This window comes from Pongo pygmaeus, chromosome 2, assembly GCF_028885625.2.
Source record: "Pongo pygmaeus isolate AG05252 chromosome 2, NHGRI_mPonPyg2-v2.0_pri, whole genome shotgun sequence".
Lineage (NCBI taxonomy): Eukaryota > Metazoa > Chordata > Mammalia > Primates > Hominidae > Pongo > Pongo pygmaeus.
The window spans coordinates 138,578,216-138,590,817 of NC_085930.1; the positions used below are offsets into that span (position 1 = coordinate 138,578,216).

The window sequence follows — 12,602 nt, forward strand, 5'->3', positions numbered from 1 at the left end:
CCAAAACCTGCCAAATCCAAGATGGTAATGAAAGTGACCTCTGGCCATCCTCACTGTTCATTAGGTTAGAGTCGGTAGTTAGGCAGACATGAGCAGGGCAGGGGAGGGCCCCCTCTCCAGGAATGTCAGGTGATCATCAGATGATGGTCAGGCAGTTGTTAAACTGTCTCTCTAAAATAATAATTGGTTGTAGCCAGTGCCAGAGAAAGACAATCTCCCAATAGATAGAAAACACCTGAAACTAACTGGGCACCATGGCTCATGCCTGTAATCCCAGCACTTTGGGAGGCTGAGGCAGGTGGATCACCTGAGGTCAGGAGTTCAAGACCAGCCTGGGCAACATGGTGAGAACCACCCCCATCTCTACTAAAAATACAAAATTAGCCGGGCGTAGTGGTGCATGCCTGTAATCCCAGCTACTCAGGAGGCAAGGCTGGAGAACCGCTTGAACCTGGGAGGCAGAGGTTTCAGTGAGCTGAGATTGCACCATTGCACTCCAGCCTGGGTGAAAAGAGTGAAACTTTGCCTCAAAAAAAAAAAAAAGGAAACACCGAAAACTGGTAATCAGCAGCTTTCTGGTAAGATCTTTGGAGCTGGGCAAGTGGACTAAGGCATGTTCACTAAGAGGCAAAACAGCAGAGTTTAATGGGTGTATGACCTTCCTTTGGGAACACTTGACTGGTAGTGGAAACACACCTCAACTGAGCATGTGTACAACTTCAGTAAACATACTGCACATACAGACAGCCCACCCCAAGCGGACAATTAAGGGAAGAGAAGCGGAAACCCTGGAACCATGCCCATGTATAAAACCTCAGGTCAAAGGCTGAACAGGGCACTTGGATCTCTCAAGTCACCCACTTGGCCCTCTTCCAAATGGACTTTGCTTCCTTTCATTCCTGCTCTAAAACTTTTTAATAAACTGTCATTCCTGCTCTAAAAGTTGTCTTAATCTCTCCTTCTGCCTTAAACCTACTTCTGCCCCTTGGCTGAATTCTGTCCTCCGAGGAAGCAAGCATCTAGTTGCTGCAGCCCCATATGGCTTTGCTGCTGGTAACAATTATATGCTAGTTATAATGCATTAGCATGCTAAAAGACACTCCCACCAGCACCATGACAACTTACAAATGCCATGGGAGTGCCTGGAAGTTACCCTACATATTCTAAAAAGGGGAGGAACCCTCAGTTCTGGAAATTGCCCAACCTTTCCCAGAAAACTCACAAATAATCGACTCCATATGTAGCATATAAGCAAGAAATAACCATAAATGTACTCATAGAGCAGCCCATGCCTCTGCTTTGCCTATGGAGGAGCCATTCTTTTGTTTCTTTTCTTCTCGAATAAACTTGCTTTCACTTTGCAGACTTGCCTCAAATTCTTTTCTCGTGCAAGGTCCAAGAACCCTCTCTTGGGGTCTGGATTGGGATCCCTTTCTGGTAACACTACAATTCTAAGAGCTCTTTTTTATTGGTTCACCTACAGGAATAAACTGAGGCAAAATTAATATAAGCAGAGAGTTTATTTGGGCCAAATTTGAGGGCTACAGCCCAGGAGACACAGATTCAAGTTAAGTTGCCCTGAATATGTGCTGTGATTAGCAGCACTTACAAGTGGATTTTTTTGTTTTTGTTTTTTTGGAGACAGGGTCTTGTTATGTTGACCAGGCTGGTCTTGAACTCTTGGCTTCAAGCAATCAACAAGTGGGTTTTTTTGTTTTTGTTTTTGTTTGTTTGTTTGTTTTAGATGGAATCTTGCTCTGTCACCCAGGATGGAGTGCAGTGGCACAATCTTGGCTCACTGCAACCTCTGCCTCCCGAGTTCAAGCAATTCTCCTGCCTCAGCCTCCCTAGTAGCTGGAATTACAGGTGTGCACCACCACGCCCAGCTATGTTTTATATTTTTAGTAGAGACAGGGTTTCCCCATGTTGGCCAGGCTGGTCTCGAACTCCTGACCTCAGATGATCCGCCCACCTCGGCCTCCCAAAGTGCTGAGATTACAGGTGTGAGCCACTGCACCCGGCCAACAAGTGGGTTTTTAAAGGAAAAAAGAAGGGGCAGTTCCTAAATTGAACATAAGCTACTAATTGGCATATATTGTTCTTTGTGTCACAAATTCCAGGAACATGAAGATAATGGGTGAGGGTCATATTGTGCAACTTGTGATAGCATTTTGGGTAATTTATCAGCCAGTCTGGAAACTACATGGAAGGAAAGAAAGAACAAAATGCCTTTAAACAATTGTTCCTAGGCATGACTCTCTGGGGAGAGGTGGGCATGACTGAAGATTCATTCTCTGAAGATTCTGTCTCTCTGGACCTGATAAATTTTGCATACCACACATTTTTCAGACTTCTCTGAGCTACTTCTCTTTCTCACTTCAGTGTTCATTTTAAAAATAGTAACCCATTATTTCACAGATGCAATGTGTTATTTCTCTAAAGCATGCATTTCAGTAGAGAAGGGGTCTCTAAGAGGGGCAGTAATTGTCCCCCAAGGGGGCAAAAATTGGTTCTTTTGGGATTGACAAGAGAATGTTTTATATAACAGTGATCTGTGGCCTTCAAAAACTCAACCCTATCCAACAAAATCATATTCATTTTTCTAGAGTTGAAGTGTCTTTGCCTGGGCTGGAGTGCGGTGGCGTGATCACAGCTCACCTCAGCCTGGAACTCCTGGGCTCAAGTGATCCTCCTACCTCAGTCTCCCAAGTAGCTGAAACTACAGGTGTGTGCCATCACACCCAGCTAATTTTTTTTTTCTTATAGAGAGATGGTCTCGCTGTGTTGCCCAGGCTGGTCCTGAACTCCTGGCCTAAAGCGATCCTCCTGCCTCGGCCCCCCAAAGTGCTGAAATTACAGGTGTGAGCAACTGCACCCAACTTCTTGTCCATTAATATTTAATTTCTCTCTTCATAGTCTCGTTTCCTCTATTTTTTTCTTTATTTCCTGTTTTGGTCTCTATCTTTATTAGGAGCTTTTCTCAGATGTGTGGTGACCTTTGGTTTTCCATTCATTTTTTTTTTTAATGCAGAGCTTAAAAGCTGCTTGGAAGCTCTGAGCACATGAGGTGGAGTTGTCAACATGGGCTTCATTTTATTTATTTATTTTTACTTATTTTGTTTTCTTTTATCTCTTTTTTGTTTCTTTTTCAGGTCTCAAACAAAAGTCTGGAACCTGGGCTTCTTTGTAGGATATCTGGCTGTGCTTTTGTATTATATGAACCACAGAAAATAATCTTCCAGTATGATATTGTTTTCAGTATAGTACCTCAACCCCAATTTTGCCTGGTATCCCTTTATCCAGAGACCTTTTGTTCTCAACTTACAGTCTTATTCTGGGGTGGGGGATGTACAGTCTGGCTGTGTGGACTTGCAGGAGAGATTTAGGGTTCTAACTGCTTCTTACTGACTTCCAACCAATCCTCCTGTATTTGGTTTTATACACACCCCCACTTATACTAGACGTAGCTGGTACTACCAAAGCCTGGTCACAAAACTCTATGGGAGTCTCAGTGCAGGTTGAGTTGCTTCTTGACTTTCATCCCTGCTGGCTTAAGACTCAGCTTCACAAGCCTGCTAAGTCAGTTGCTATTTATCCTGTTTTCTAGCCCTTCAAAATTTTAAATGAAAATTTGTATTTTTAATTGACAAATAATAATTATATATATGGGATAAATATGATGTTTTGATAGTAATAGATGTATACATTGTGGAATGATTATATGAAACTAATTAACATATCCCACTCCTCACGTACTTCTTTTTCTTTGTATTGAGAACATTTAAAATCTATTCTTGGCCAAGCATGGTGGCTCACACCTGTAATTCTAACACTTTGAGAGGCCAAGGCAGGAAGATTGCTTGAGCCCAGGAATTCAGGGGTTCCAGACACCAGCCTGGGCAACATAGCAATACCCTGTCTCTAATAAAAACAAAAAAGTAAAAATAAATATTTAATTTAAAAAATGTATTATTGTTATTATTTTTACAATTTTGAAACTGTAGGGGCCAGTAACAAAGTTCCCCTTTGCCCTCTGAAGAACAACTAAAAAAATCACTCACCAAATGCAGATTAATGGGAGAAATGGAATAAAAACTTAGTAATTGTTTTCCTTGGTGGATCCCTTAGGTCTTTATGTAGATAGGGAAAAGGTTTCTTCTAGCATCTGTTGATCGCCAAGGACATTTAATTCAAAATACTCATTATACCAGGGAGCCATATTTGGGGGTAAAATTCCGGATGCTCCTTCAAAGTATACATTATTATTGACTATGGTCACCATGTACAATAGATCTCAAAAACGTATTCTTCCTGGCTAACTGAAATATGTGCCCTTTGGTCAACATCTCCCCTACTCCTCTCCTCCCCCAGCCTCTGGTAACCACCATTCTACTTTCTGCTTCTATGGTTCAACTTTTTAAAATTTCACATATAAGTGAAATCATGTGATATTTGTCTTTCTGAATCTGGCTTATTTCACTTAGCATAATGTCTTCCAGGTTCACCCATGTTGTTGCAAATGATAGAATTTCCTTGTTTCTAATGTTCTCCCAAATTTAATCAATTGTGTGGGGTTTATGTGATAAAAATATCCTTTTGCTGTCATTTTTGTGGGGTTTCCAGAAGGAGCCTAACTAGGTACACATGCTTAGTCTGTCTTTTTTTCTTCCTTTTTTTTTTTTTGTTTTGAAACAGGTCTCCCTCTGTTGCCAGGCTGGAGTGCAGTGGCCTGATCATGACTCATTGCAACCTCTGCCTCCTGGGCTCAAGCAATCCTCCTACCTCAGCCTCCAAGTAGCTAGGACTGTAGGTGTGTGCCAGCGTGTGTGGCTAATTTTATTTTTGTAAAGACAGAGTCTCCTTATATTGCCCAGGCTGGTCTCAAACTCCTGGGCTCGAGAGCCTCCTGCCTCTGCCTCCCAAAGTGCTGGGATTACAGGCATGAGCCGTGGTGCCTGGCCTAGTCTGTCATCTTTAAACAAATGGGTTGGGAAGGAAAAGGTAGCACATAGATATTGATAGATGATTTAAGCAGAAATAGATTAGCATAATTCTCCATTATAAAGGGGCTGAATGATCTGGAGAAATGGAGGCAACTCAGGAAAACTGAACTTGGTGGTTGTGCTTAGAAGTAATGAAAAGTGGCCGGGCACAGATGCTCATACCTATAATCCCAGCACTTTGGGAGGGTGAGAGGGAGTATAATTTGAGGCCAGGAATTCAAGGTTGCAGTGAGCCATGATTGTGCCACTGTTCTCCAGCCTGGGCAGCAGAGTGAGACCCCGACTCTTAAAAAAAAAAAAAAAGAACCAAAGAAATGTTAGTTCCAGGGATTCCCAGGGACATGGGCAGGGTCCAAGAATGATGCTGAGTTAAGGTTAGGTGGCTGTTCAGAGAGCTACTTCAACTTGTATCCCATATTATGGATCAAGGACCTTAAAAATAGCCATACTTTTTTTTTGTTGTAGTAACTCATTTTGTAGGATTGTTTCCTAAGAGATAATCTGACATATTCAAGGACTTCTTCACAAAGATGTTCATTAGCTGCATTATTTATAGTACCAAACATTATAAATAGTCTAAACCAGAGATCCACAAGCTATGGCTATAACAGTGACAAGGAGGCCTAGCGTGACTAACTCCATTTTGCTCCTAACCCCCCTGCAGCGATAACCTGTATCTTTTAGGTTAACTGCTTTTGCTTATCTCTGCACATAGGCCAAGCTAACTATAGAAGGAATTTAGTTTATAGTTTAGAGCAAGGATGGTAATAGTGCCTCCCCCAAAACTAACCCCTGAGGAGATAAGGAGGATGTATGCAAGTAATAATGTTATGTTAAAGATTTATAAGAGCATTGTGACCTGACCAAGGACAAAGTTTCACCACCTCCTTGGACCCTTGCTGCCACCCAGATGTGATCACTGGCCACTTCTTGACCTCAACTTCCTCCCTCTTCCCCCCTTCCTCTCACATAAAATGAGCCTGAAATTTGTATTGACTTAAAAATGGTTCTTCAGGACACTACTCTTCCATTTTCTTGGTTTGCTGGCTCTCTGAATAAAAGTCACTTTCCTTGCCTCAACCCCTCGTCTCTTGACTTATTAGATGTCATGCAGTGAGTGGTACACTCTTTGGACTCTGTTATATGACCCACAGAATCATCTAGTCCTTTTATTTTGGTAAGGTTGTGTTAAATACAGCCACACGCGTATATGTATTGTTTATGGCTTATGGCTCCATGCTACAAGGGCAGAGACTATCTGGCCAATAAAGCCTAAAATATTTACTATCTGGATCTTGTTTTTTTTTTTTTTTTTTTAGAGAAACGGGGTGTTGCTATGTTGCCCAGGCTCGCTGGACTCAAGTGATCCTCCTGCCTCAGCCTCCCAAAGTGCTGGGATTATAGGTGTGAGCCACCGCGCCTGGCTATCTGGACCTTTAAGGAAAAGTTTGTTGACCCCAGTCTAGATGACTGGTAGGGGAATGGTCAAGCTAAGATATAGCCATATGATGGAACAGAATATAGTCAGTGAACATTGTGTCTAAGAAAAAAAAGTTTTCAACATTTTAATAGAATGTTCACATTATAATTTAAGTTTAAAAAAGCTAGATATAAAATTATACAATCTGTTCTGAACTATATAAAAATATGTACAGAAAAATACACTGGCAAGAAATTCAGTACCATAAAATATTTTCTTTTTTTTTTTTTTTTTTCCCCAAGACGGAGTCTCACTGTGTACCCCAGGCTGGAATGTGGTGGCATGATCTCGGCTCATTGCAACCTCTGCCCTCCCGGGTTCAAGCGATTCTCCTGCCTCAGCCTCCCGAGTAGCTGGGACTACAGGCACGCATCGCCACGCCCAGCTAATTTTTGTATTTTTAGTAGAGACGGGGATCTCACCATATTGGCAAGGTCTTGAACTCCTGATCTCAGGTGATCCACTCCCCCTTGGCCTCCCAAAGTGTTGGGATTACATGCATGAGCCACCGCGCCTGGCCTAAAATATTTTCATTTAGTTTTTTTGTTGTTGTTGTTACAGAGACAGGGTCTTGCTCTAGCACTCAGGCTGGATTTCAGTGGTGCAATCATAGCACACTGCAGCCTTGACTCCTGGGCTCAAGAAATTGTCCCACCTCAGTCTCCTGAGTAGCTAGGGCTACAAGCACACACCAGCTAATTTTTACTACTTTTTGTAAGATGGGGTCTCATTATGTTGCCCAGGCTGGTTGGGCGTGGTGGCTTCCACTTGTAATCCCAGCACTTTGGGAGGCCGATGCAGGTTGATCACCTGAGGTCAGGAGTTCCAGACCAACATGTCAAAACCACGTCTCTACTAAAAATACAAAAATTAGCCAGGCATGGTGGCCCATCCCTGTAGTCCCAGCTACTTGGGAGGCTGAGGCAGGAGAATTGCTTGAACCAGGAGATGGAGGTTGCAGTGAGCCAAGGTTGCAGTGAGCCAAGATGGTGCCACTGTACTCCACTGGGCGACAAAATGAGACTGTCTCAAAAAAAAAACAAAAAAAACCCAAAAAACTCTTGGCTTCAAGTGAGCCACCTGCCTCAGCCTCCCAAAGTGCTGGGATTAAAAGCATGAGCCACCACACCTGGCCATAAAATATTAGTACTTTTCTGTACAACAACCAGAAGGTCAGAGATAGAAGTTTGTATGGGGAGAATTCCTCCTGCTGCGACATGGTCTGTGCCCTACAAACATAAGTGTCAGCACAAGGCAAGGGAACAACCAGGGGAAGGGAAAGGGCAACACCAATAATTCAGTCCTTTCTGTAGTGACAGTCAAAAGCTGCCCAAACTTGAAGGAGCTCCAAGAGGAAGATGACCAACCATCTGGGTTTGCTGACACTGTCTTGACTTTAGCATAGCAGCCACACATGGCAGGGAACTCCTTAGTGTGGGGTTCCCACAGTTGGCCACCCTACAACCATGCTGTACCCCACACACACCATTACATAGCCTTGGTTGGCCTTTGTGAAGTACCTGAGAATGGATTTGTCTCTTGTTAGATACTTCTCCAGTGGACAGTTGGGTGGAACACCATTAATCAATGAGTGCTTTTGTGCAAAACAGAAAAAGGACCTGCTCTGGGCAAATGCAGGCCTCATAGCTTGGGGTAACACCTTTGGTAGAAGGCAGCCTTCTGTTAGGCCCTAGCTGGAGCACACAGCTTGTCAAGCAGAGCCACGGCTGGAATTCAGGACCTTGTCCTCTTAGCAGGCACCTTCGTATGGTGCACAAACCACACATTTGCAGGCAGCAGACCTGCCACTCAGACTCCAGAGAGATCTGCTCCCTGTCCCAGGTGCCTCTAACATGCACAGCGCCAGGAAACACAAAACTCTTTCTTGAGCACTGAGTTATGTATTTTTGTCTAGGGACTGTGCCTGCTGTGTCTGTGAAATCCAAAATAAACACCGGATTTTTAATTTTTTCACACAGAATAAAGACCTACTGGAAATAGATGAAAAAGACATAAAAAGACATCTGGAGGGGAAATATCGAAGCCAAGAATGAGACTGGAGGTGGAATTCGGCCCTTTTATTTTGATTCTCTGATTCCAAAAAGGAACCTACTGGGCTGCAGGAGCATGGCGACCACCTCTGTCTCTTTACAGCAGCCCCTTACTCATGGGTGGTGCTGTGAAGGTCCTCCTTCCAGCCACTCCATCTTCAATTTTGTCACTGCCCATTCTCTCACTCCTCCTTCTGGGTGTCTGACAACGTGTTCATTAGATGTTTAAAATATGTTTTCTAAGTCTTTTTTCTATTCCGCTGCACATCCTATCTTTTTGTCTCTTGGAAATGAGGTAGGACACTGGCAGGACTTGTCTTCTGGTCACAATCCTGCTGACCAAAAGAAGGTGGTCCACACAGGATGAAGTGAAGAAACCGATGGAAACCAGCAGATGGCGACAAAAGCAATCCCTAGCCGTCCTCATTGCTCATTAGCATAGGACACGCCCACCGCGCCATGACAGTTTACAAATGCCATGGCAACGACCCGGAAGTTACTGCCTCTTTCCCTGACGACAAATTTTGTGGGTCATTGCCATGGAAAGGAGCAGTAACTTACTAGATCTTTCTAAATAACTTGGCCCTCAAGTTGCATCAGCTTGCCCCTTAATATGCAAGTAACTGAAACTGGGTACAAGTAGAGTTGCCAACAGCCCATACATTGCAGACTCTGGGCTCATTGCCTATGAGTTACCCCTGCTCTGTAGGGAGAGGTGCTATTCATATAAGATTGCTATTTAACACCACAGGCTTGTCCTTGAATTCTTTCCTGGGTGAGGCTGAGAATTCTTCAGGGCTAAGCCCCAATTATGGGGCTCGCCGTCCTGCAGCAGAATCACGTTCTCCAGTCCTGTCTCCCAATTCCCTACTTCCCTCTTCAGTTTTATAGTTTTTGTCATTAAACCTATCTGCTGAACTTAGCATGTAGGCATTTATATATATATTTACACATGCATATATGTTTGTTATTACATTTTTCCCTAGAAGTTCTATTTGGTTCTTTTAAAAATAGACTACATAGGCTGGCGCGGTGGCTCACGCCTGTAATCCCAGCACTTTGGGAGGCTGAGGCAGGCAGATTACGAGGTCAGGAGTTTGAGACCAGCCTGACCAATATGGTGAAACCCTGTCTCTACTAAAAATATAAAAATTAGCCAGGCATGGTGGCACGTGCCTGTAATCCCAGATACTCAGGAGACTGAGGCAGGAGAATCGCTTGAACTCGAGAGGCAGAGGTTGCAGTGAGCCGAGATCGCGCCACTGCACTCCAGCCAGAGTGACAGAGCGAGACACTGTCTCAGATTAAAAAAAAAAAAAAAAAAAAATTGACTACATTGATTTTCATAGTTTCCAATTCATTGAATATATCAACAAGTTTGCCTTAAAAAAAATTCAGGCTGACTCTGTGTGCACTGCCTATGAGTTATCTCTGCTCCACAAGGTTAATAGTAATCTATAAAGAAAAATAAAATGAAATAAAATAAATTCAGCTATTTGTTTAAAAAGTCTACATCTGATAATTCAATATTTGAATGCTTTGCAGATCTGTTTCTATTATTTGTCTTTTTTTCCTGCCAATTGCCAGCCTTGTACTCTATGAGTTATCTACGACTATGTGCTGGTCACTGCTTTTGGGTTTTTTTGTTTTGTTTGAAAGTCTCCTTTTGTCACCCAGACTAGAGTGCAATGGCACGATCTCAGCTCACTGCAACCTCTGCCTCCTGGGTTCAAGCTATTCTCCCACCTCAGCCTCCTGAGTAGCTGGAACTACAGACGCCCACCACCACAACTGGGTAATTTTTTGTATTTTTAGTAGAGATGGGGTTTCACCATGTTGGCCAGGCTGGTCTCAAACTCCTGACCTCAGGTGATCCACTTCAGCCTACCAAAGGCTGGGATTATAGGCGTGAGCCACTGTGCCCAGCCTGGACACTGCATTTGAAAAACTATGTGTAGGAATGATTTGAGGCCTATGTTGAAGGCACTTTCCTTCAGAAAGTCTTTACATTTGCTTCTGTGAGGTGTCTAGGGGTGTAAGGGTCTCAAAGCACCTTAAACCAGGCTCAAGGCTTGATATTCCCTGGCCCAAACAATTAGCAATGTCTGCCATTTAAGTAAATAAATGAAGAATATAAAAGACACCCACAAAGCAGCCCAAACGCTCCCAAATCAGAGACAACAGTGTCAACAGAGGTCAGTTTTTGGGGCCCCCATGTTCTCACCTGATCAGTGAGAGCTAATAATGAGTCCTCTAGGCATAGCCAAAGGGCTTGTTGGTAGAAAGATCTGGCATCATAATGTGATGTGAAAGTTGTAGGTGGACTGGCAAATGTGTCAATCCATCGGACTGAAGGGGAGTCTTGGATTTAGATTTAAGACCTTTCTTTACTGTCAATGCTGTGTTATCTGTATTATCTTAAAAGAATCACTTGCTCTCTGGGCCTTGGTTTGTCCATCTGTGAAGCAATGGGATTGCACCGCATCAGTGTTTCCCAAATTTTAATGTTCACCTGTGCCCTGGGGAGCTTATTAAACTGTAGCTTTTGATTCAGTAAGCCTGGGATGGACTCTGAGAGTCAGTGAGTCTATCTAAGAAGCTCCCAGCTGATTCCAGTACTCCTGATCTGTGGGCCACACCTGGAGTAGAAAAGTTTTACGTAAACTCTACCTTCCTCTCCTGTACAAGTCTAGGCAAATAGGGACCCACTGATTAAACAAATCTACTCCCCAACCAGATAATTCTGCCTTGTATATCAGAACTGGGTTCCCATCTCACGTCCTCTAGAAAGCCTTGTCTGGTGTCTTTGTTTGCAGGGCATCCCACCAACAGCCTGACCCTAAGCGCTGTGAGCATGCCTCTGTCATATTGCACTGTAGTCACCTGTCCAATGTCAACATCCATGTCCCCAGTACTGATACAGTGCCGGGCACATAATTGGAACTCAATAAATACTTGTCGTATAAGTAAATGGAAGAACAAACCAATGTAAGTTACAACTAGAGGTAGGAGTCAGGGGTGACTCAGCATATTCCTGACCAGGGCTTAAAAAAGTCAGATCTCGGAGCAGTATGAAGAAGAGGCGAGAACGAACCCCGGACCGACCAAAGCCCGTGCGCCGCTGCATCCGGCGTCCAGCACCTACGTCCCGCGTCCAGCACCTACGTCCCGCGTCCAGCACCTACGTCCCGCCGCCGTCGCCGCAGCCACCATACCCAAGAGAAAGGCTGAAGGAGATGCTAAAGGAGATGAACCCAAGGTGAAGGACGAACCACAGAGAAGATCCGCGAGGTTGTCTCCTAAACCTGCTCCTCCAAAGCCAGAGCCCAGGCCTAAAAAGGCCTCTGCAAAGAAGGGAGAGAAGGTACCCAAAGGGAAAAAGGAAAAAGCTGATGCTGGCAAGGAGGGGAATAACCCTGCAGAAAATGGAGATGCCAAAACAGACCAGGCACAGAAAGATGAAGGTGCTGGAGATGCCAAGTGAAGTGTATGCATTTTTGATAACTGTGTACTTCTGGTGACTGTACAGTTTGAAATACTATTTTTTTTTTTTTTTTTTTCTGAGACGGAGTCTCGCTCTGTCGCCCAGGCTGGAGTGCAGTGGCATGATCTCGGCTCACTGCAAGCTCCGCCTCCCGGGTTCACGCTATTCTCCTGCCTCAGCCTCCCGAGTAGCTGGGACTATAGGCGCCCACCACCACGCCCGGCTAGTTTTTTGTATTTTTAGTAGAGACGGATTTTCACCATGTTAGCCAGGATTGTCTCCATCTCCTGACCTCGTGATCTGCCCCCCTCGGCCTCCCAAAGTGTTGGGATTACAGGCGTGAGCCACTGCACCCGGCCTTGAAATACTATTTTTTATCAAGTTTTATAAAAATGCAGAATTTTGTTTTACTTTTTTTTTTTAAAGCTATGTTGTTAGCACACAGAACACTTCATTATTTTGGGGGGAAGGGGCATATGTCACTAATAGAATGTCTCCAAAGCTGGATTGATGTGGAGAAAACACCTTTCCCTTCTAGTTTTGAGAGACTTCCTCTTGGCTCTCAGGAAGAGGGATTCCCTGAC

The 12,602-nt window shown here is 43.9% G+C and overlaps 2 protein-coding genes across 6 annotated transcripts in view; both read left to right on the forward strand.

Moving 5' to 3' along the window:
• The window catches only part of METTL6 (methyltransferase 6, tRNA N3-cytidine), a 50,019-nt gene extending 41,252 nt beyond the window's left edge, over nt 1-8,767 (forward strand). For 2 of the 5 annotated variants that reach the window (XR_010125607.1, XM_054483219.2), the window contains one exon: nt 8,463-8,767. Coding sequence is in view for 2 of the 5 variants with exons in the window: in XM_063661293.1 (XP_063517363.1) it covers nt 3,153-3,234 (82 nt within the window). In the remaining 3 variants the exon portion in view is untranslated. The other 3 variants (XM_063661293.1, XM_063661292.1, XM_054483229.2) reach the window with 3 other exon arrangements.
• A 226-nt stretch (nt 8,768-8,993) lies between these two features.
• LOC129032922 (non-histone chromosomal protein HMG-17-like) lies at nt 8,994-12,075 on the forward strand. Its single transcript, XM_054480855.1, has 3 exons — nt 8,994-9,060; nt 11,351-11,382; nt 11,593-12,075. The coding sequence occupies exons 1-3, from the start codon at nt 8,994-8,996 to the stop codon at nt 12,016-12,018; spliced, it is 525 nt and encodes a 174-aa protein (XP_054336830.1). The 3' UTR covers nt 12,019-12,075.
• The last annotated feature ends 527 nt before the right edge of the window (nt 12,076-12,602 follow it).